This window comes from Lissotriton helveticus, chromosome 7 (assembly GCF_964261635.1).
Source record: "Lissotriton helveticus chromosome 7, aLisHel1.1, whole genome shotgun sequence".
Classification (NCBI taxonomy): domain Eukaryota; kingdom Metazoa; phylum Chordata; class Amphibia; order Caudata; family Salamandridae; genus Lissotriton; species Lissotriton helveticus.
Window position 1 is genome coordinate 421,551,456 of NC_136068.1, and position 23,980 is coordinate 421,575,435.

Genomic DNA, 23,980 nt, shown 5'->3' on the forward strand with positions numbered 1-23,980 from the left:
TGGAGGAGGGATTTTTCTTCAGTAAAATGGGTTAAGACCGAGTGGACATGTCTTTCCAGTAATTTAAAAAAGACAGGGAGCAGGGATATAGGTCTGTAATTTGACAATAGTTCAGGGTTTGCTGTGGGCTTCTTCAGCAGTGGGCTTATCATGGCATGTTTCCAAAGTACGGGAACTATAGGAAGTTCGAAGGAGGAATTTAACGTATCGACCATGATTTCAAGGGAGGGAGTGTCCAGTTGTTTTAGTACTTTAATGGGGATAGGGTCAGGAGGGGAGCCGGATTTGATGGTCTTAAGGATTGCCTTCAGTGTGTCTAACGTGATGGGAGGCCAGTATTCTAGGGTATTCTTGACTATGGGGACAAAATCCGTATCAGCCTGCAGGGTAGGGTCATTTTTATTACTGTTGATATCAGTGATTAGTTTGTCAATTTTGTCCGTGAAGAATTCGGCAAGATCCTGACATTGTCGTTCATTTAGCGAAGAGGCAGTAGCTATAGTTTGCGCCCCCGCTAATTCCTTGACCGTGTTAAACAGAGTTTTGGGTCTGTTTGTTGCTTCCATAATGGTGTTAGAGACATACAGGGCTCTGGCTTTAGTGCAAGCTGTATGGTATTTATTTCTGGCGTTTTGATATCTCACCTTTTTATCAGGTGCATAGTCTTTCCGCCATTGACGCTCTAATACCTTACATTTCGATTTCTTGGGTTTCAATGAGTCGTTGTACCATGGGGCTGGGGGTCGATGGCTGTTTCCCATTGTGTGTGGGATGGGTAGGCAGGAGTCAGCGGCGCCACTAAGCCACTGTTGTGTTGCTTTTGCTATGTCTTCCATATTTTGTCCTTTTGTGGGGGGATTTTCACAGAGTACTTTGTTGAGTTGTGCAATGTCTAGTGTTTTCCAGTTTTTCCTGGACATAGCTGGACAAACAGGCTGCACCGAAGTAAGGGTTGGTAGTTTAAGGCTACATTTTATTAAGTAGTGGTCTGACCAGCATATGGGGGTGGTGTTGTGCCATGCTAGTTCGGTGAGATTAGTAATTATAGGATCAAGCAGGTGTCCTGCCTTATGTGTGGGTCCGGAATTTAGTAGTCTAATGTTTAGAGCTGTCAGGTCTTCTAGCAAATTGGCACATGTGGAGTTAGATGGATCCTCCAGATGCAGATTAAGGTCTCCAATTAATGAAAACATTTTTGAGGCTACAGAAAAAGGTGTGATATAGTTAGCTAAATTAGAGGCCCATTGGGTGGAATTTCCGGGGGGTCGATACATCAACAGTCCTGATAGCGTAAAGTTAGGATTCATGAATATTTTAAAAAAGGCAGCTTCACAGTTCGGGATGACTACAGGGTCAAGGCTACATTTCAGTTCTCTGTTAAAAATGATTGCAATCCCACCACCAGTTTGGTCCTCTCTATCTTTCCTAACAATTGCATAGTTGGAAGGGAGAGCAGTGGCTACGTCGGGACCAGCACTATCGTGTAGCCAAGTTTCGGTCAGAAAAAGTGCGCTAGGTTGGTCTTCTAGTAACAAGTTAAAGATGTCTAGCTTGTGTTTGGGTAGTGAGCGGCAATTGGTACTGTAAAACAGGAAGTCTTGCACACTGGCATATGAGTGCTGTTTCTGCTTCCTATATCTGTTACTGTGAACAGGGTACGGTTGGGAAATAGTGAATGTGAGATTACAGTTGGGACAACAAGTACTTCCTGGCTGATGTAACTCAAGTATAGTGCACCTATCGTTTATGGTCGGGCGCAGCGCTTTTAACAGACCTGAGGACATTACCAGCCTGTTCTGAGCCACAGGAGCATGGCCCTCAGCCCCGTGCCCCGTCCTGGCTCGTACGGGCACAGACAGGCTGGTCTTTGGCGTGTCTTCGGCGCGTGGACGGCGTGGACGCTGCGTGCATCCGCTGCGCGCATCCGCTGCGTGTATTCGGAGGCATCTGGTTTATGTAGAGGACGGGCTAGCATTCAGCTCCGCCTCCACACACTCGCCCAGTCAGTGCCAGCACCGGGAGGGAACCCGGAAGAAGGTACCGCCCTGCACCCTCCACACAAACAAGCCTAGCGCTTGCGGTGGACCGGGGTTGCAGGGGCGACAGAGTGCAGCAATGGATTCGCGTGAACAGAGCAGAACAGTGAGTAATACAATTAAAATGTTAAAAATGAAGAAGAGTGCATCCGTGCAGTTATTAAATCAAACACACGAGAAGCGTTTGAAATATTTCAGGTCACGCTACAAAAGGAAAGTGCATCAGTGAAATTATTAGTCAAACCCACGAGAAGCGTTTGAATATTCAGGTTACGTTACAAGCAAAACGCGCTGCAGTCATTCATGCGCGTGCCACTTGTAGATCCTGCGGAGCATGCGGAGGGTGTTGTAGCAGGAGGAGGAGACGGCGTTGACCTGCTTAGACATGGAGAGGGAGGAGTCGAGGATGAATCCTAGATTGCGTGCATGGTCAGTGGGTGTTGGTGCTGTTCCCAGTGTGGTTGGCCACCAGGAGGCGTCCCAGGCTGATGGGATGGGTCGAGGATGAGGACCTCCGTCTTGTCCGAGTTCAGCTTCAGATGGCTGCTCCTCATCCATTCAGCAACGGCCTTCATTGCCTCGTGGAGGTTGGTTTTGGCGGTGTGTGGGTTATTGGTGAGGGAGAGGAGGAGCTGGGTGTCGTCAGCGTAGGAGATGATATTGAGGTCGTGATGGCGGGCCACTTGTAAGAGGGGGCCATGTAGACATTGAACAGCGTTCGGCTGAGGGATTGCCAATTTCATCTCAGATTAGATAGAGTATAAAAGGATTGCCACTTGGCCACCTGTCAGGAGAGGTCCTTCGCCCCAGCTTATCGCGAGCAAGATACTGCCATATCAGAAGACGATCCTGCCTGCCAGGGATGCTGCCACTGTATCCCGCTTTCCACTGTAAACTGATACCGAACATGAGCCCGTGAGGAGTTGATGCTGATACTGAGCACGTGCTTGCCTTTTACAGTCAGTCAGTCAAATTAGCTTTATTCGAGCAAAAACTCATAAAAGCAAAATAAAAAATGAACAATCCATTAATAATATAAATTCATTAACATTAACAAAGTCTAAAACACTTTCTGTTACAATTACAAAAATTATTTATCATCATATAGAAGTTATTTTTTTTAAAAGGAGCAGAAAGAGAATATAAAAGCGTTTTGACAACACTGCACCGAAAATTCAGTAAAATAGGAAATGATCGGTAATGGGGCACAATTAAAAAAGACAGACACCAAATTCATATCGCAGTTAATACTGGCAAAGGCCCATCAGGGGAATCACTAACATTATCAACACCTAGATACACTTATAATTCTTAATTTCATATGAGCATCGAGGATAAACCAGTTAATCACAGCATAATTTTTTCCTAATGGCCCAAGCCCACCCCAGATATTTGGCAACCGCTACTGAGATAACCGGTAAAGTGCTAGTGCAAATTAATCGTAATGCCACCGCACTATTTCTAGTGCCTAGCGATATGCAAATAGCTTTTAGCCAGACTCATCTAGGGATTGTATAGGTAGGACAGACAAAAAGAAAATGGGCAATGGTCTCCTTTTCAGTTAAACAAGCCGGACAAATGTTGCTATTACCTCTGGCCCACCTGCCGGTCAGCGATCTTAAAGGTAAAGATCCTACTCTAAGCTGAAAATAGAGCTTCCTGTCCCCGGGTTTTGTAATAACATCCCAATATAACTCTAAACTGGGTGTAGGTTTAACCTCCAGGAAGCGAACTTCCATGGTCGAGCGATCAACACTGTTCCAGGCGCGATACGCAACCAATTTCCAATAATTTTCTTTTAAAATGTCTTTGGTTGGAAATGGAGCTGCCTCTGGACTGTCCCACAGCCCCTGCATACCCATCCCCACCAGAGTCCTGGAGAGTTCCTTTAGCCACAGTATCTTGTGGAATTCATCAGTTTTAATAACATCCATAAATCCTTGGACATAATGAGCAAGCTCAGGGGTTACCCAAAGCTGGCGCCAATATAAAATAGGACGCAGTCTGGCCATATCTGCTATAGCCTTTCTGCCCAGGTCATATCTCAATGGCTTCATCGGGGTACTCTTTGGGAGACCAGTAAGATTACACAGAAACTTGTTCTCGGCAAGCGTTAATGCTGTTAGTTTTTCCTATCAAGAAACAACAGGGCACCCAACGAGCCAGCACAGGACCTCGGGGAACGTATTTTTTCTAGCAACAGTGGTCCCATGCATAGATAGGTACAAGAAAAGTAAATATAGACACAATGGAGCTATATTGAGTAACGTGATTTGTCCAGCCGGATAGGGATCACAGATTTTTACTATAGAATAATTTCAACAAGGAAATACCTTACATTTACAAAGAGTGAGACACAAGCCTGTGCCCTCACGCTTACAAATTGGCAAAGTAAGAAGATAGGAAAGGCAGAATAGAGATCTTTAGGCAGAGAGTGAGCGATTTCAGAGCAATGAAAAATAACAGAAATTCAATTACACCATTATATGCATATCACATTCGGTATACTTTCACATATATGGTGTTACAACAAGTCAACGGCGTTTCGATCCCTTAACCATAATACATGGGATCATCATCAGGACAAAAGTTTTATGCCTAAGGAGTAGATTACACAATAGCCTAAGGAAAGGAAGGAAAAATTGGTAGTTAGTTTTTCCTAGCCACATATCTCGGCACCGTAGAGTGCCGAGCTTAGGGCTTTTGCCTCATACACTTGGAGAACTGGCTTTATCGTCTTTGTCTGTGATTTCTTATGCTCTAAATGTATTGCTCCTGCATTTAGGCGGTGTTTTAGAGCCGCCATTTCTATGTGTTTTCCCCACTTATTGCCTTTTGCCACACGGATGCCTAAATAAATAAAATCCGTCACCATTTCCACACATTGCCCATTCATAAAAAACGTTCCTTTAAAACTAGAATGCGGATTAAATGCCATGAGCTTCGTTTTCGCTACATTAACTTCCAGCCCATGATCAAGACAAAATTCCTCAAAAATCTTCAAAGCACGCTGTAGGCCACTAGGAGTTTTAGATAAAATTAGCGTGTCGTCCACAAACATTAAAATTGGGGTTTTTGCACCAGCCAAAATAGGGGCATCTACGCTTTCCAGGGCCATGCGCTCTACTACACCATTAATGTATAATGAAAAGAGCATGGGGTCATAGCACAGCCTTGGTGCACACCGCACTCTACCGGGAATTCAGAGGTTACTTTTCCATGCCTGCCCCATTGAATTCTTGCATAATTTGACTCGTGCAGCCCCATCACCAGAGTTAGAATTTCTGGTGGCATACCCAACTTGTTTAACACATCCCATAACTGGAGTCGTGGTACTAAATCAAAAGCGGCACGTAAGTCGATGAAAGCAGCATAAATGCTGCCTTTACCAAGTAAAACAGTCTTCCAATGGAATAGGGTAAAACGGAAGATCTGGTCAATGGTGCTAGTTAGTTTACGAAAACCAGCCTGGAAAGAAGACAAAATATTTTCACCTTCTACCCAATCTAATATGTTGTCCAGCGTCATTTTTCCAATCACCTTTTCTACAGTGTCAATCAAACTGATTGGTATGTAATTCCCAGGCTGCGTTCTGTCACCCTTTTTATATACGGGTATTATTACCGCCCCTTTCCATGACGTCGGTATCGAAGCACCCTGAGCCACAGCATTGACATGTTTCATGATGTACTGTCCACAGCGCGTTTTGTCATGAAGAAAAACGTCAGCTGGCACCCCATCCAGCCCCGGTGCTCTTCCCCTCGTCACAGAATTAAGGGCCACTGTTACATCGTTGATGTTAAAGGGTGGATCTATACACAAGGTATTATTTGGAGATTCTCTGATGTTGTCATCAGGGCGGCATGCATATTGGGGTCCAAAATGGTCTACCCAGCCTCTCTGGGTCACATAATTTGTCGGGGGTTCTGGTTGACCTCCCCTCCCCTCTTGACAATACTCCAAAAAAGTATTGAATCCTTGGCAATACTAGCTGCTTTAAGTTCCTGCCAGTGTTGTACAACCCACAATTTCTTTGCCACATATATACTTTTCTTATAATCCTATCTAGCTATTCTAACAGCATTAGGATCTCTTCTTTTGATGGCAATACCTAGGGATGTTCTCGCGGACCTACAGGCATCATTGTACCATCCCACTCTACTCATGGGTGTTGTTTCTCCCCTTGCCTTAGGAATTAACTTAAAAAAATAGCCCCTTATATTGTAAAAAAGTTCTCATGGAGTTTGGTGACTTCCCCCAAGTCTTTCTCCGCACCAATTATAGTGTCCATGTCAGATCCAGCTCCTTATTGATATTATCCAACACCCTTTTGTTCGTCATGACTTGTGGCCACCTAATCCGCCTCATGTCATTTGAGGGAACACTCTCGGAAAAAGCCTGCTCCGCCCTCTCTATCCCCACTGTCTTTCCCCCCCACCAGTGATGGGCTATACACAGGGGGTTGTGGTCGCTCTCCTGCCTAACAACTACCTTCAAATCCCCCAAAAAACGCCAGAGTGCCATATTACAAAAAACATAATCAATCCTGCTTTTGGAACGGCCATTATCAAAGGTATTTTCCCCATGGCTATCACTCGGGGTTTTACCATTCAATGCTCTAAACCCTCTTTCACAACATATCGCATTGATCTGGATTATAATATCTGTCCACCTATCAATTGGTTTGAGATCCAGTTTAGGTATCCCCCACTGACAATCCTCTTCTTCCCCCGAATACCAATCACCTATTATAAGGGGTTCAAAGGTCATATTTATGTCACCAGCAATTATTATGTTATTCTCGCTTGAGTACAGGCCAATCAGGGAGTCCAGGGCCGCTAGAACCTGTGATTTCCCTCCTCTTGAACCTCTGACATACAGGTTATAGATATCCAGAGTACCCAGGGGGCCCATAGTTATTCTAATCAACTGGATATCACTATTTTTGGTAGGTTGCTCTTTAACTCTATCAAAGAGTTATTGTCGCAGCCAAATAGTTAGCCCCCCTTTCGGGCGCCCTTTAGTTCCTTTCAAAGCAGGCACAAAAAAATTCAGAAAACCCTGGGAGAACTAGGGCTCACATGCTCAGGTCTCTTGAAAGAGACACAAATCAAAATCATTTATGAAAGTAAGCCATTCTGGCCATTGCATTCTAGTACACAACCCAGCAATATTCCACGAAATTAACTTCCCCCCCTCCACACTAAAATCCCGCAAAAGCCCAGAAGTTGCTCCAATGGGTGTAGTTAGACCAGTCAGACTTATAGATCTGTTGCTCATACTTGAATCTAAAATTGCTTGCCTTTTACAAAGAACATGACCTTCTTGACTCCTGATAATTACAGCTTTTCTATATAAATAAGGTATGCAGTGTGCTCATCATCCCTGAGAAAATCTAGCTGTAAATGATTCTACTTTTCACACCTCCTTAGTAGAGCATAGACGTGGGGTTTAGAATGTTAGGCTTTTAGATGACATTTTAACCATATTAGAAATTATCATTTGTTGTTCGTTCATTGTTCTCAACATGCATTTGTGGTGTTTTAATCATATTCTGTGCAGTTATTTTAAGCAATTTGAGCAACACTGTGTGCCTGTTGAAATAAACACGTTTTTTAGTTAAAGTGTCTTTTTCTTTTGTGTGTTGTATAGAAGTGAGCAAACTGAATATCTCTTTATGGACTGTTAGTAACTCAAAAGCATTGACACCATTTCAACTATGTATTGGATGGTGTTCTGCAGGGCTACAAAAACCCATCTCTCACATTCAAGCGTGGTGCACTTGTGTTTCCAATTGATGTCAAAGCAAACCTTATACAGGTGAGCCAAAGACTCAGTTTACTTTGTCCTCCTCCCTAGGTTTCCTCCAAAAAATTAATAAATCAAAAATCTGGTATTTCTTCATAGTAGTACGGTTTGGTCATGATGGGAGCTTTAGTTTTCCTAACCATGCAATACTCACCTTGGCTGCTGATGTTGAGGAGAAAAGATCCGCCTGTAATGGGTCCTGAGAAACACTTGTAAACCCCGCTATCTGCCACAGAGAGATTCCTCAGCAGTAAGTAGGGCCTGTGATTTCCTATCATTTCAAGTCGTGTACCCATGGAGGTGGCAACTTCCAGGCTTAACCACACCTGGAGCAGGGGCCCCGCATCGCCCTTCTTCCTCCAGACGGCTTCTGTCGGTGTTGAAGAGCTGGGAGACTCAGTGCAACAGGGAAGCCGTACATCCTGTGATTCTAGAGGGGAGAGCAGGCTGGACATTAGTATCAATAACGAAATTACAATCCACAAAGCATAGAAATCAGTGAGAAGCTCTCACACTTGCTACCTATCTTGAAGCATATAGTTCTTAACATTCATCAACTCAATTATTCTTCTCCTACTAATCCTTTGGGTAGCCCATTCTGACTTGTGATCACTTTTCTGGGCAAAAACACTTCGACATTACTCAGACTTCCTACTTCAGATCAATGTGTTTTTAATAGCCTTATTCTAAAGTCAGCTCCTCCATACCAGGTAATTGCTGAGTAAGACCATTTCATCGTGGTGATGATCTTGACTAATACAGGAAAGATCATAGCAATTTTAGCCTTGGACCTGCCCTAAGCATTCTTCACCAATAAATAGAAGGTGCTAAATTCAATGGTTAACCTTATCTTCAAATTAAAGAAACTCAACCTATTGATATATAGTGTTCTCCTCAATGCCTCCCAGTGGCAAACTGAATGAAAATCATGGTGTCAGGCTCTCACTAGGATCTTTCCGCAAAAGCGAAATGAGCCCCATCATAAATTCCTAACTTCTAAAACTCTAAAGGAAAACTTGCAGATATCCAATAACAACCAGGTTTCCACTTCATAAATGTATCAAATATATATATAAATATATATTTATGAGATATTTTCAAGAATACTTTAAACCAAATTCTTCATTCACCTTCAGAGAATATTACATAAACAAATACTTTAAATAACAACAGCAGATGTTATTAATTGTAGTCATAAATGTCTATTTGTGGCTTTAATCAAAAAATATACATTTAACTCAGAGCATTACTTTTAGGTTCTCAACATAAAGCCTTCAAAAATCAGATACTGAAGAAAAAATCTGATAAGTAAATAAAACTGTTATCTAGCCCTTAAGCGCATTTTCCGTATGGTGTTTAGTGAATGTCTTAGAGCATTTTGAGCCTTATATTAAATTGCATGTTACTGCAAAAGAATCCTCTAGAAGAACACTGAAAAGGAGCAAAGAACCAAGTGGTAACAACAACAGACAAACACAATAGCAGGAATCCGGGTACGCGAAGACGCTGAAACAGTAAGACTTGTAAGAGCCAGAACAGAAAGCGTGATGGTAGGAATCCAGGAATGTTAAGATGATGATACACTGCAACAAATAAGTGATTAGGAAAGCTGATGAACAACTTCCTGTGGTGCAGGATACATTCTTTAATGCTCCATCATTTAAAGTGAATGCATGTTTGCGGTCAAAGTCCAGACAATCCCGATAGCATACCCCCCATGGCCCTCCTTACAGGCATGGGTTTACTTTGATATCTATGCTGGAATGTACATGATAGACAGAGGCATGCACATGAACCACTGGTTTCCAGGTAATATCTTCAGGACCAAATCCTTTACAGTGAATCAAATAGTACAAATTGTGTTTTATTAATTTTGAGTCCAAGATTGCTTCTACTTCAAACTCAGGTTCATTGTCTACAATAATAGCTAGAGCCTTAGGCTGAAGGACAGTTCCCAGAGTTATTGGCTTCAGTAGAGAAATGTGGAACACAGCATAAATCTTCATCTTGCAAGGTAATTCCACTTTCATGGCGACATCATTGATTTCCCTGAGTATTTAAAAGGGGCCTATGTACCGCAGTTAAAATTTGTGCAACCCCTTCATATTGATGTGTTGCGTAGATAGCCATACTTGATCCCCCAACTGGTAATCAGGCTGGGTTTGCGATGTTGATCCGTGTTTGATTTATACACCATTTTTGCCTGTTCCAAATAACTTTGAGCGCTTTGTTGTAAGTCCTTTATGTTTTCTAGATAGTTTTTAACTGATGGTATTTCAGAAGCAGAAGAAGAGAGACATAATGCAAATCAAGGGGAGAAAGCCAGAGTTATGCTGAAAAGGAGAATGTTTATTGGAACAATGTTGTGAGTTATTATAAGCAAATTCATCCCCCCCAAATATATGTGTCCCAATCTGCAGCATTTTTTAACACCTGACACCATATATATTGTTCCAAATACTGGTTTACTCTTTCTGTCTGGCCATCAGTTTGGGGATGATAACGAGTGGACAGGCGAATGTCAATTTGCAACACCCCACACAAAGATTTCTACTGTGAAATGAACTGTGGTTCACGATCAGATAGAATTACAGATGGAAGGCCATGTAAACGTACAATATACTGTAAAAAGATATCTGCAAGTTGCCTAAAGTTAGGAAGGATCCGTAAGGGAAGAAAGAAACCATCTTGGAAAACAAGTCTACTACAACTAGTATTGCCATGTGACCCTCCTCAGTTTTTGCGAGATCTACGATAAAATTTAGAGAAAGGGTGTGCCAAGGAACTGATGGTGTGGGAAGTGGGGTCAGAAGTCCTGAGGGTGCCTGGTGTATGTCTTTACTTTGCGCACAAATGCTACATCTGTGGACATACTGCTTTGTATCAGCACAATAATAGGCTATCAAAAGTGCAGCCGAACATGCTCTAATGTTTTCTTTCTCCTGGGTGAGCTGCCAGAAGTTGTGTATATCACCAGTACGAAGCCTGTAATATATGTCATTAATATTCCCACTCTGATATTTCTGTATAATGCATTTTGCTCCTGTTGGCCTTTGTGCTGCAACTACGTATGCTAAAAATGTTTTCTTAGAAACCATTGCTCCTGGAATAAACCTGGTAGGTATTATAGGAGGATGTTAATTTCCCAGTTCTTGAACTTCATCCCTAAGCCGTAATAAGGCATCAGCCTTACCATGCTGACGGCCAGCTTAAAATTGAATCACATAGTCAAATTCTGAGAAAAATTGTGTCAACCTCAATTGTGGCATTGATAAGGCCTGACTGGAGTTAGGAAATCTTAAATTTCTATGGTTAGTAATCACTGTGACAGTATGTAAGGGACCAATCAAATAGTGTATCCCCTCTTCAAGAGTGACTTTTGTATTGCTAACAGTTCAGCAGGACTAAATTTGTGCGAAAAATACGCTATTGGTTGGAGCCTCCCCATTAATTTATTTCTTTGTGAGAAAACCCTACCTACAGCAATGTGTGAAGCGTCAGTCTCCACAATAAAAGGTTGGGAAGGGTCAGGATGTTCCAGAATAGGAGTGCCGGTAAAGACATTCTTTAACTGCTGATAAGCCTTCTCTTCAGTCTCATTCCAGTGAAAAGCAACCCCCTTTTCAGTAACTGTTATAGGAGCTACCCGGGTAGAGAAGTGGAGTATGAAATACCTGTAAAAATTGGCGCACCCTAGAAAACTCTATACCTCTTTCACTGACTTTGGGGAATTCCATTGTAAAATTGCTGCAGCCTTGTGTGTATCCATTTCAACCCCTTGTGATGACCAAACATTTCCTAAAAAGGTAATTTTAAGTACATGGAATTTGCATTTTTAAAATTTTACAAACAATGTATTATCTCATAGTTGTAATATAGCTCTTACGTTTTCCACATGTTCTGACACAGAAGGTGGACACTTCAAGATATCCTCAATATAAACCACAGCACAAGCACTCAAAACCTCCTGCAAGACCTCATTCATAAAGAACTGAAAGGCGGCGGGTGCGTTACAACACTCAAAGGGTGTTACCAGAAATTTAAATGATCCAAACTTAGTGCCAAAGGCTGTTTTCCACTCATCACCTTCCCTGACTCGTACCAACTGATAGGCATCCAGTAATTCTAACTTGATAAATACTGTAGCATTCTTAATTTGGTCAAGTACACTGGAAATAAGTGCCAGAAGGTAATGGTTCTTAACAGTTACGTTATTAAGGGCCCAGTAATCAATACAGAGGCGTAGCTCGCCTCCCACTTTGGTGAACAAAACGAAGGAAAAGAGGCAGGCAAGTGAGACAGCCTAATAAAACCTATCCGAAGCATGCCATCTAAATATTCTCAAATCAAATCAAATCAAATCAAAAAGACTTTATTCGGTTATATTTCATAAATAAACATAAAAGTACATCAAATCACATCAAGTCAAGTATTACATTGTAATAATTAATATTATAAAATCAGTAAACACAATATTTATCATGGGGAAAAATTTAAAATAGTGGACTTCATATAATCAATGTCTTACGTAGATAGAAAATACTTTTCAGAAATGCCGAAACTGATGCCACTGAGAAAATATCATCCAAAGATTGTATAGCTAAAAAAGCTGGGTGGCATTGTCTCATGTTCATATATTTTAAGATAGGCATAATCCATCTTTTCCTTGATATTACATAGAATCTACAAAAAAATAAGATATGAATATCCGATTGAATGGAGACGTTATCACACGGACATTTACAAATTTCCTTTGTCCAATCGTTTGTAACAGGGAAGCTCAACAGTCTGTACATTATCCCAAATCTGAATCGGGTCAACAAAAAACTTTCTTGATCTTTCATTTGGAGGTTGAGGTAAGGCTGAATAACCCTAGGTTTTATTATCAATTGATGGGCAATTACTGTCTTTTTTAGCAATTCTGTTTGTTCTCTTTGATTCTCTAGGAAATTTAAACTTAGCTGTTTCAATGCTTTCCTAGTAATATTAGACAACGACATAGGGTCTACATAAAATTCCGGGTGGTTAATATTTTCACAGAATGCCTTAATATAACATAGCCATTTTATCGTATTCACGCCATCTAATTTCAGGGCGTCCCCCAGAATGAGGCGATTTAGATGGCAATTTTCAGTAGTCCATACCAGGTGCCATAAAAGAATCGGTTGCACCTTAATTAAATCTTCCAGGTAAGTAATACCCAATTCAATGTGACAATTATAACTGGACATACTCTCTGGGACAGCTAGAAGATATCGCAAGAAACCATTTTCAAGTTAGTTGTAGGCTACTGACATTTGAATCACCCCAAATTCCTGCCTCATATGTTGCCACCGTAACACAGCTAGCTTTATATATATATAAAAGCTCTTTTACTGGCTTTTTCCCCATCTTTTTGCTGAACGACCTAAGGGCCATTATAGATTTTAAAAATAGCAAATCTCTAGCTTTGATTGCGTTACTCCACTTGCCAGTACTATCAAACAAGATCCCCAAGTATGGGAATGTTGGGGTATGGTCTAAAGGGGTCGATCCTATGAACATGTTTTTTTTCTTTTGTTTTGCGTTCCCTCCGCAGTTCATAGAAAAAGTTTTGGAGCAGTTTACTTGTAATTCAAGTTTGGTCATAAAGGAGCTAAAAGAGGTAATCATGGTCTGCATGGCTAAGGGGCTTCTTGGCATGAGAACAGTGTCATCTGCATAAATAGGAGGAGGTATACGACGGGCTGAAACTGTTGGCATATCTGGGCAATCCTGTAATAGAGTTTCCTCCAAGTTGTTTATATAAATAGTAAATAAAAACGGTGCAAGGACGCACCCCTGCCTCACGCCCCTCCCTACACTGAACTCTCTTGTGCACTCCCCATTTTTACCATATCTAACCATTGCACTAGCCCCGTTATACAGTTCTCTCAAAAAATTGATGATATTTTCCTCCACTCCCAACCGGGTTAAAATTATCCATAGTTTGCCATGGTTTACATAATCAAAGGCAGATGTCAAATCTAGAAATGTTAAAAACAATCTTCCTCCCTTGGCCCAGGTATATTTCTCTATTAATATTGATAAGTTAAGTACTTGTTCAATGGTACCAACTCCTTCACGGAAACCATATTGGAGGTCACTAATAATATTATGTTTGTCTGCCCATAAGTGCAGTCTACCTAAAATAACTCTGCCAATAATTTTAATGGTGGAGTCAAGCAAGGATATGGGCCGATAGCACGCACAGCTTGCTCTATCTCTCTTTTTAAAAATAGGGATAATGATCGACTTATACCAAGTACCAATCAGTCCTATTGTGCAAGCAGCATTAAAAGTTCTAGTAAGCAATGGTGCCCAGAGAGATAAGTTTTTTTTTAAAATGTCCACTGGGACACCATCGGGGCCAGGTGCCTTTCCCCCTAGGCTAGAGTTAATGCCCTTAATTACCTCATCCAGGGAAAAGTTAAGTTGCAATCCCTTAGTGCCCTTCCCCTTAAACGTGGGTTCACTCGATGTGTCAATGGTGATTGATCCTGGACTATAAAGTGTTTCAAAATGACTGACCCATTCGTCCTCGGTAACGGCAATCTCGATTCGAGCCTTTGTACTATCTTTGAAAAATGGGGCATTCACTGCTTTCCAAAAAGCCGCCATATCCTTTAGTTCAGATGCATCCATAATAGCTGTCCATGCTTCCCTTCTAATCAGATCTCTTTGAGCTTTAAGTGCTGTTTTGTATTCTTTGCGTAGGGCCCTTATCAGGGTCTGATTTCTGTCGTGCCTATGCAAAGCCAGTTTTAATTGCTTGTGGGCCTTACTGCATGCCGATTTAAACCAGCCTCTTCTTTTCCTTTGAGTCATATGTTCCTTAACATTTACCCACAGACCCCTCTTTATACAATCAGTTATTTCACTGAAATTATTTATAATGTCTGCATCATCAGATGCCAAATCCAAGCATACAGAAAAACTCGTGTTGCACGAATTTATTAAATTGCTAAGGAACTCCTCGGGGACCACCTTAGTCCATTTTAGAGCATATCCGTTCTGCCTGACAATTTCTAAGTTTTCAGAAGAAACCACTGCTCTTTTATGGACTGTCCGTTGTGGGTCGAATAATTCTACCCTGATGGGGAAATGGTCACTTAGGGGAGATTTTAAGACATTATAACTTGCAATGCTATCCCTATAACACGAGGAAATTAGGATGAAGTCAATTGTAGAGAATAAACCTCTACCGTTAAAGGTAGGAGAGAAAGGGGCCTCAGTGCTACATAGTTCATTCGAGAACCCTAAATCATTATTAAACATGATCTCATTTAAGGCAGTCCCCGTTACTGAGTTCTCAAAGTGTGATGTAGCGGTTTCCCTATCCACCATTAACCCACAATTTCCTGTTCCTGCTCTGTCACAAAGGGCACAATTAAAATCACCGCCCATATAACGATAAACTGTTTATGAGCACTGTTATTTATGCCATACAGTTTAGAGTTCAGGGTTTTAAGCACCACTGGTATATCTAATACAGGGATGTTATTATAGAAATTAACTAACAGTAAGCAAGCAGTAGAATTAATGTGTAGCCCAACAATATGGTAAAAACAGTTATGGAAATACAACTCAATTTTTTTACATGGAAAACAGTTTGAAATGTACATGCATAGTCCCCCCTTTGCTCGTCCGTGTACAGATCCTATGGCTGGGATGGATATAGTGTTAAAACCGCTCATATGGTATTCTTTCTTGGTCCATGTCTCTTGCAGACATACAACATCACAGTTATTAATTAGTTTTTGCCAGTTTGGGTTATCTAATTTAGCCTTAAGGCCAGCTATGTTCCAAAATAAAATGGACCATTTTTCTCCATGGCCTCCATTTAAACCTAATTTATGGTGCGCCGTACTTTCTTTAGGAAATTCAGCGGACCCCCCCCCCGCATTTACCTTCCTCATGGTGATTATGTTGGGCTCTCCGGGGGATCCAGGATCAATAATGGTCCTGCTAGATTCTACTCTCTCGTAATCAGAATTATTACTAATATTGCCCTCACTTGGAATTTCTTCCCTTATCAATGCATCATCCAGATTTTCATGAAGAGCCATCCCTGGTACAATATTATCTGGATCTAGTGAAATATTAAAATTAGTCGTGTACGCTTGAGTGAATCCCTCATAAGAAGTAGGTGGAATAAGTCATTCATTTGCGTCTAGACCAGAGAGGGGTTCAAATAAGTTGTGTAATGGGATGTTCCAATACTCATTTGGATTTGCGGGGTGGTAGTTATTGCCAAACGGAATAGGGTGCCTGCTTGGGCGTTTAAATGGAAGTAAGGGGATATAATTGTTATTGTACTGTCTGGGGGCGATAGAGTGTGAATTGTGATATGGAAAATGGGGGGCATCAAAGCTACCCAAGATTGGAGGGTTTTTTGGGGGCACCATCAGAGCTTCAGGGTAGAAGTAGCTCAAATTACGGGATGATACACCGCCGTCGCTTCTCCCTGAGAACCAATCACTGATGTGCGTGACCACCCTATGATCCCTGAAATTCACTAACACCACGTCCCCTTCAATGTCCTTAGGGCGTAGGCCCACCCAATTGCACCGTCTCACCGATACTATGTCTCCATTAAGATGAAATGGGAGGGGTCTGTTGTTACACAGCCAGTGGATAACTTTATTTTTAAGACTAATATTAGTTTCAATGTTTCCTACTGGCACGACCGGAACTCCTGTTAAAATAATGACATAGTTGGATGATTCTGGGGGTAAGTCTACTATATTTCTAAAATTAGATTTAGGTCTAGTCATTTGGCTTGTCTTCGTTGGGTGGTCTTTTCTGTTAAAGAGGACTTTTGGGGCACCTGGTTTAACCTTCTCTTTAGAAGTGTCTAGCGTGGGCACCGATTTGATAGAATTTGTATCAGCAAGCATATTTTTAGGTACGGACGTGACAGTTTGTTGGCTGGATGGTTTCTGTATTAATTGTTTAATTTTAGAGCAAGCTTCACTAGAATTGGTTGGTTTAGGATTTTCGACTGAATTAGAGATAGCTAAAATACAATCCATTTTTCCCCCCAGCCTTTTAACCCTCTCTGTGAGTGGGAGTATGCAAGATTTTAAAAGGCATTCAATAGCCTCCATTAGCCCTTTATTTGGCAGGGCATCAGAGAAAGAAGTTATTACTGTTGGAGGCCCTATTGATACATCCTTCCCTATTTCCTTAGGTGACTTGTTTATAAGGTCCATAGGGGGTGGTGGTATACACAAGGTTTTATCCCCTTTTCTGACCCCACCCTTTCTCCTTCTTTTTTTTGGTGGAGAACGTTGTGCCCCCATGTGCCTCTTAGTTTGTATTTTATCTTTGGTAACACTAACTGCAATAGGCGTTTGTGTCTCCAACGATACAACAGCCTCTACTAGAGAAATAGAAGAAGATACATTTCTATTTGACTGGGAGACTGTGTCTAAGAGTATGTGGGAGTTTAGATCTATTAAGGAATTAGATGTGACAGGCGGCTCATTAAAAATAAGGTCATTTGTGTTTTCCGTGACATATGACGATGGTGACCCGTCTTGGAATATTAACGGGATATTTTCTGTGCTAAACATCTCAGCGTCTGCATCAAGAGATGTGTTGTTGTGTAATTGTGTAGTCGGTGCAACCTTCTGTGGCGTGCTTACTGGCTTATTTTTTAAAAGTTCAATGGAGAAACGGCGCTCTGCCCGTTTCTCTGCCAATGTGATTTCCTTGTCTATTTCTCTAGTGGCCCTGGCAAAATATTTATCTAGCGGCCCAAGTATGGACACCCCTACAATGGGCAGTAGGGAGTTCGGAATACCTGAAGACATCCTGGGACCTCAATACAATAATACAATATTAGTATTATTGTTTTTTTATCTAGGAGCCTAAATCGATATTCCTATTTTTTGCCCTTGTCCGGTTATAATCAATAATATCCATACAACGGCATAATAATCATATCCATATTCGTCGTAGCACATGCTGTCACATTAAGCAAGGCTACTTCCCCGGCCCCCTAGAAAGCACAACGAGTTCTCTAAACAATCCAAACCTCCAGCAACCTGGGAAATCCCCCTTGCTTTGTTTTGATTTCATCCTAGAACTCCTGTAAAGCACTGTAAGAACGGCCAGTTCTTAGTGACATCTTTATTGACGTCTTATGTCCAGCCTTACGTAAATCCCGGCACCTTACAGGTATAAATATACCAACGTTGCCTTAAGCAAACACACGGTGGTGGTTTTGGGAGCAGCTATCTACTTGCCCGAGAGCCCAGCTGATGCGAGAGCCCACGGACGCTGCCCCTCCCCTTTGACGCACTGAGAGAGACGCTGTCTTTTCTCCTGCCGAGAAATCCAGCTCCGGTGTTTCCAGATACCTTCACGGGTTACTGGGATATCGAGTCCTGAGAGAGAGATACAAGACCTCCTGCTTTCTATTACCCAGGTACGGAGCTGACTAAACCCTTAAAGAGAGTTCTTGAGTTAGATTCTTGGCAAAAACAAACTTAACTTAAACTGCGAATTACTTACTCCTTCCCACGTATTAGGCTTAGGTCAGGTACACAGGGGTAGGCGTATTTAGAAGCACCAGTTGAGTACGTTAGTCAATGTATATATGTATATATATTTTATCTATTTTTAAAGTATCATATGGCTAAGAAACCATATCAATGCTTTTACAGTATTATTTTATAATCCTCCCTGTACGCACTTTACTTTACTATGAGTATTACAATTGTGGCAATTAATTTCTCTTGTATGAGGAAGAAGACTGCTCAATAAATTACACCTTTTTATTGAAAACGCACGTCTTTCTTTTCTCTGCATTCTGGTGAAACTAAGTACGCACATTTGACTGAGTGAAATAGCGGTCTATTGTTTTGCACACGACTCTAGAGACACACTCTTATTTTGGGGGAGCAAAGTTGTCATGTTATATGGTTGTTGGATGCTAATCCCTTCTTGTCTAATCAGGAACATTAATTCCTTCCTGAACATTCGAGAAAGTTTCTAGTGACCTCTGAGCTAGCTGGCGAACCTTAAGTCTAATATAGTCAGTCAGTCAAAGAATCTTTATTCTATTTAGTTAAAAATCATACAAAGAGCATAAAAACATTTATGTACAAGTAAAACACAAATTAAACAATTTCATGTCAATCGAATTCATATGGCGAGGTGTATCAGCTAAAACAGAATTTAAAAAGAGTATAAAAACAATTCACACAGGGAAGTCTTATAACGTCTTTCGTGTTCTCGATCTAGCTGCCGCCACTAAAAAATTTGCCATACAGAATGTGATGCGAATGTTACACAATGATTGAAGATAAAACATAGCTGGTCTCACCTGGGAGAAGCCTGCTTCCCTTAAAACAGGTAACAAATATTTTCTCCTCTCATCAGCAAAAATATCACAAAACATAATAAAGTGCATGGTGTCTTGTACAGAGAAATTATCACAAGTACAGGGCGGTTCTGACTCTGGTTTCATCCATGTGTTAAAATTTCCCAAATAAAAATGTATGAGGTTAATTCTAAATTTAGTTAAAAGGAACCTATGGAAAGGCTTGGTGACAAAACATAAATAGGGTTCTAGTGCCATGGAATTTACTAACGAATAATGTCGTCTTACTGCCGGCTTTTGCAGTTCCCTTTCCTCTCGACACATTCTAGCCCTTGACATAAATTGTTTTTTAATGATATCTACATCTTGTATAGTAATGCCAGAGGGGTCTGTAAAGAGTTCCGGGCGGCCCAAATCCTTAAAGGACTTCTTCAGGTAGGCCATCCACAGTATTTTACTACTATAATCCAAAGACATAACTTCCTTCATTATCAAATGGTTAAGAGTTAATTCTGTATTTAACCATGTCTTAAGCCAAAAAATTAGGGGCGCCAAATTTAACCTGTCATAAACATAATCCAGTCCCACTTCTGCATGTATGGAAAAAGTTGGTGTCAACTGGGGTACGGACAAGAGGGAGCGTAAAAATCTGCTTTCCGCCTTTTGAATAGGATCCAAACAAACGTACCCCCATAACGGTGCACCATACAATGCCACAGAAAAACATTTGCTATTGTAGACCTTTAAGAGGGATTCCATCGGTCTATGACCCAACCTTTTAGCAAAGCCCAAAACGGCCGATGATGTTCTGATCACCGCTAGGCTTTTGGCCCTTACCTGCGGGCCCCAGGTACCCTTGTTGTCAAAAAGCACCCCCAGGTAGGGAAAGACAGAAACACTAGAAACAACTTCACCCTTACATTTAAAGGTTTTTGTCAAGGCCCTTTTTCTCTGGGGACCAACAACCATAGTGTGTGACTTGTTTGAATTTACCTTCAAGTCTAGTTGGTCCATGAAGGAACCAAATGCGTCCTCGAGCTGTTCGAGGCATACGCCAGTGCGAACTATCAGCACCGCGTCGTCCGCGTATAGGAGAGCAGGGATCTTAACTTCTCCTACACGCGGAACATCTCCAACCACTCCATCTAGATTGATCCCTAGATCATTGATATAGATTGTAAAAAGCAGGGGGGCCAGTATGCAGCCCTGCCTGACCCCACGCATGGAATTAAAACTGGACGTGCATCTACCTTCTTTTGTGACCCGCACAACTGCAAAAAGCTCTTGGTAGAGTGAAGCCATAAACCTTACCAAAGCCTCATCAATCCCGATCTTCAGGAGGATGTCCCACAGTTTGGACCTGTTCACCAGGTCGAAAGCCGAGGAGAGGTCCATGAACGCTAGCTACAGAGACCCCTCCTTGGCCACCGTGTACTTTGAGATAAGCAGGTGTAAATTGGAGCACTGCTCAATCATGCCTCTCTTCTCTCTGAAACCGTATTGAATATCGGCCAAACCCCCACAGCTCTCCAGGCTATCCCTTAGCCTGGCCAAGAGGACTCTGCCTAGAATCTTGATTGCAGAGTCCAAAAGGGATATGGGCCTGTAACACCCTGGGTCATCCCGGTGCCCCTTCTTAAATATGGGAACAATTGTGGAGGTTACCCAAGTGGTTGGGAGAGGGTTACTGTTTGCAGCTGTAAATACGTTAGCTAGGATGCCCGCCCATAGCTCTGGAGAATGTATATAAAAATCAGCCGGCACCCCGTCTGGCTCAGGGGCTTTGTTCCTAGTGGTGGCCAGAATAGCTTTCTCGACCTCTACCCTGTTAAAGCACATGGGGATGGCCTCGGGGACAGTCGTGTTAAACGGCTGAACAGCCGTGCCGTCATCTCCGTAAACTGATCTAAAATGTGCCAACCACTTGTCATCCGGGATGACACAGTCCGTGTCTAAGTTAGGCGAGTCAGAGAAGAAAGGCTGGTTAATTACGGCCCAGAATTGCCTGCTGTCCCGCAAAATATCAATAGAGAGTAAATTCTCCCAGGCCTCGTTTTTAATGTTATCCTGCCTGACCTTAATAGCGCGGTTGTATTCTTTTCTTAAGGTTGCGATGTCTGACCTTACCCTTGGGTTAGCTTTGAGTGCCATTTTTAAAGATTTAAGGGCTTTTGAACATGAGGCATCAAACCATCGGCAATGTTTATTTCCCCCCTTCCTCAGTTTAACCGTGAGGTTAGAAGAAATTTTACTACAAATGGTTTGGAAGGCGTCCATTTTCTCATGGCCTTGAGAGACTGGGTTCTGGCAGATCATGACCTGGTCCTCGATTTGCGGGCCGATGTCAGCATAAAAATTGTTAGGGACCACATTTGCCCACTTGAGCCTTCTACCCTGGTCTATTGTGCGTAGAGCCGGCACTTTAATGACTTGCCCTGGCGTCGGACCCATGAAGTCCCCCCACGCGACCTCCAGGAAAACTGGATTGTGGTCACTAAGGAGAGAGGGGACTGTGCAGTAAGAAATGGCCCTGTTAAGAATAGCTGGGGTCACAAATATATAATCAATTATTGTACCTGGGACTAACCCCTTAAAGGTAGGTGTTCTAGACTCTTCTTCCATATTCGTGGGTTCTGAAAGGTTAAAGTTGGCCAAGAATTCTTCCAACTCTTCACCAGATTTGGAATGTTCAAAGTGGGATCCCTCCAGTCCCGTGGTCCCCCTACGGTCAGTTAAGCCACACCTAAGTTCACAAGGATGGATATTAAAATTGCCCATGAGCACATATTCATAATTTGTATGAGTGTTATGACTGACTGAATTTAAGAAGGAATCTAGGGCAGCAATGTTATTACCACAACAATCCCTATTTCCTGAATTGTAAAAGTTTATAAACAAGGTACTCTTAGAGGGGCTAATTTCCCTTTTGACGATTAAAAAGTTAGGAGAATCATATTCAATCTGCCTTAAGGGCCCTTTAAGGTCGAGTGAAAATAGAGTCAAAAGGCCCCCCCTAGCTCTGCCTACATTACTGGGGGTTGCGGCTATAGCGAAACCTGAAAATCCATCCAACCAAAAGCGGGTGAGGTATCCCAGGTTTCCTGTAGGGCAATAACTTTGTGTTCAGAGACAAATCTAACCCAGTCATTATCGCCGATTTTAGATCTAATTCCTGCCACATTCCAACTGAGGATTTTACATGCTGCAACCCCATATAGCTTACTATTCCCCTCTATCGGTGTAGTTGCTGTGTTTGGTAGTCAATCTGTGTCGTCCAAACCAGACAAGGGGGCAAAGTGATTGCTCGTAACCAACCCACTACCCTCAACTAGATCCTGTGGAGCCTGGGGGTGAGGTATCAGCGGGGCACTAGGTTCCATAACGAATTGTGTTTTTGTAGTATCATTGACCTTGCTCCTCCCTGATGATATCTTCATGCCCTGCCATCTTGCTTGGTAGTTGGTTGTGTGTTTGGGGCGAGTTGGCGGTTGATAGAAAAAACCCAAGGGAACAGGTCTCAGGTGGTCCCTACTAGAGATAACCGAGCCGTCCCAAAACAGCCTATTAACGAGGTACGCCCTACAAAAATGTACTACAACACAATCCCCTTGCGTGGTTTTCGGTTGTTTACCGATCCAACCCACCCTCCTTGCATGGATAATCATGTCTGCAATGTTTTCCCCGCAACATTTCTCTGTGCACTATCTGTTCGCCTTTGACCATAAGGTCCCGGGTGGATTTCCTCTCCCCTTCCATAAGTGGTGGGACCCCAATAAACACTGCTACCAATGGGGACGCCTCTGGAGGTAGATTGAGTTTGTATGTGCTTGGGGTAGCCTTCCTTTGGGCAGATGAGCTCGTCTGAGGCAGGGAAGTTATCTGGTCCGCCGTGGTAGAAGCACAGGCCATTGAACGGGGGGGGGCAGGTTTAAGCACCTGAGAACTAACACCCTCAATCACCACCCTATTTGGCGGATGTGTAGTTATCGTGTTGCCCGGTAACTCCAGACTCCCTGCACCATCCCCAATCAGGCCCTTGCTAAGTGGAGCAATGTTGAGGGGTAAGGAGTTAACAAGTCTATCTATGAGGGAGCATTTTTTTAAAAGGCCTTCCAGACAGGTATTTAAGGTGTCCACAATGTCCTTAGCAATTCCTACAAGTAGAGGTTCAATCCTGGCCACAAAGAGTTCCTCGAGTTTATCACCTAAGAGGTCCGCTTGTTCACTAGAGGTCGTGTTGGCGCTATTCCCCTTCTTCCGCCTAGCTGGATGAGGTCCCGTCTGGGGGTTCAGTCTTGCGGGGTTCATAAGCAGGGCAGGGGCGATATCCTTGCTCATTTGGCCGGGAAGGGGGGGATTTTCTATAATCACAGCAGGTTCCAAGGGTAATATGGGTAAGTTAGTTGAGCCTACAACATCGACCTCCAGGGGTTGGGATGGTACATTGTTAGGGGGGGAGGAAGATGACAGGCCCAGTTCATGCTCAGCGTTAGCAATCTCCTTGGTTAAGGCCCCCACAGCAGAAGAAAGGTAAGTCAATATGGAGTTAGAGTGTCTTGGTACTTTTGCATTTTTCTCACCCTCCTCCACGGTCAGTGTTTTCTTTCTCTTACCCATTTGTAGCTGCAGATGTCAGAGATGGGGCCCTGCCCTGCCTCGTCCGGCCCCGGACGGCCACAGACGGCCCGCCCTTCGCCCAGGCTTCGCCCGGCGACCGCCCGCGTGCGTCCCGCGACGCGGAGGGAGTGTCCTCTTTAAGTAGCGCCTCCGGGCGCGCTATGGCAGG

The 23,980-nt window shown here is 42.6% G+C and overlaps 1 protein-coding gene across 6 annotated transcripts in view; it reads right to left on the reverse strand.

Annotated features, from left to right (window-relative positions):
* The window catches only part of LOC144766801 (uncharacterized), a 1,464,990-nt gene that overhangs the window by 981,274 nt on the left and 459,736 nt on the right, over nucleotides 1-23,980 (reverse strand). For all 6 annotated transcript variants that reach the window (XM_078650533.1, XM_078650530.1, XM_078650529.1 and 3 more), the window contains one exon: nucleotides 7,999-8,274. In XM_078650533.1, coding sequence (XP_078506659.1) covers nucleotides 7,999-8,274 — 276 coding nt within the window. The remainder of the gene's footprint in view (nucleotides 1-7,998; nucleotides 8,275-23,980) is intronic.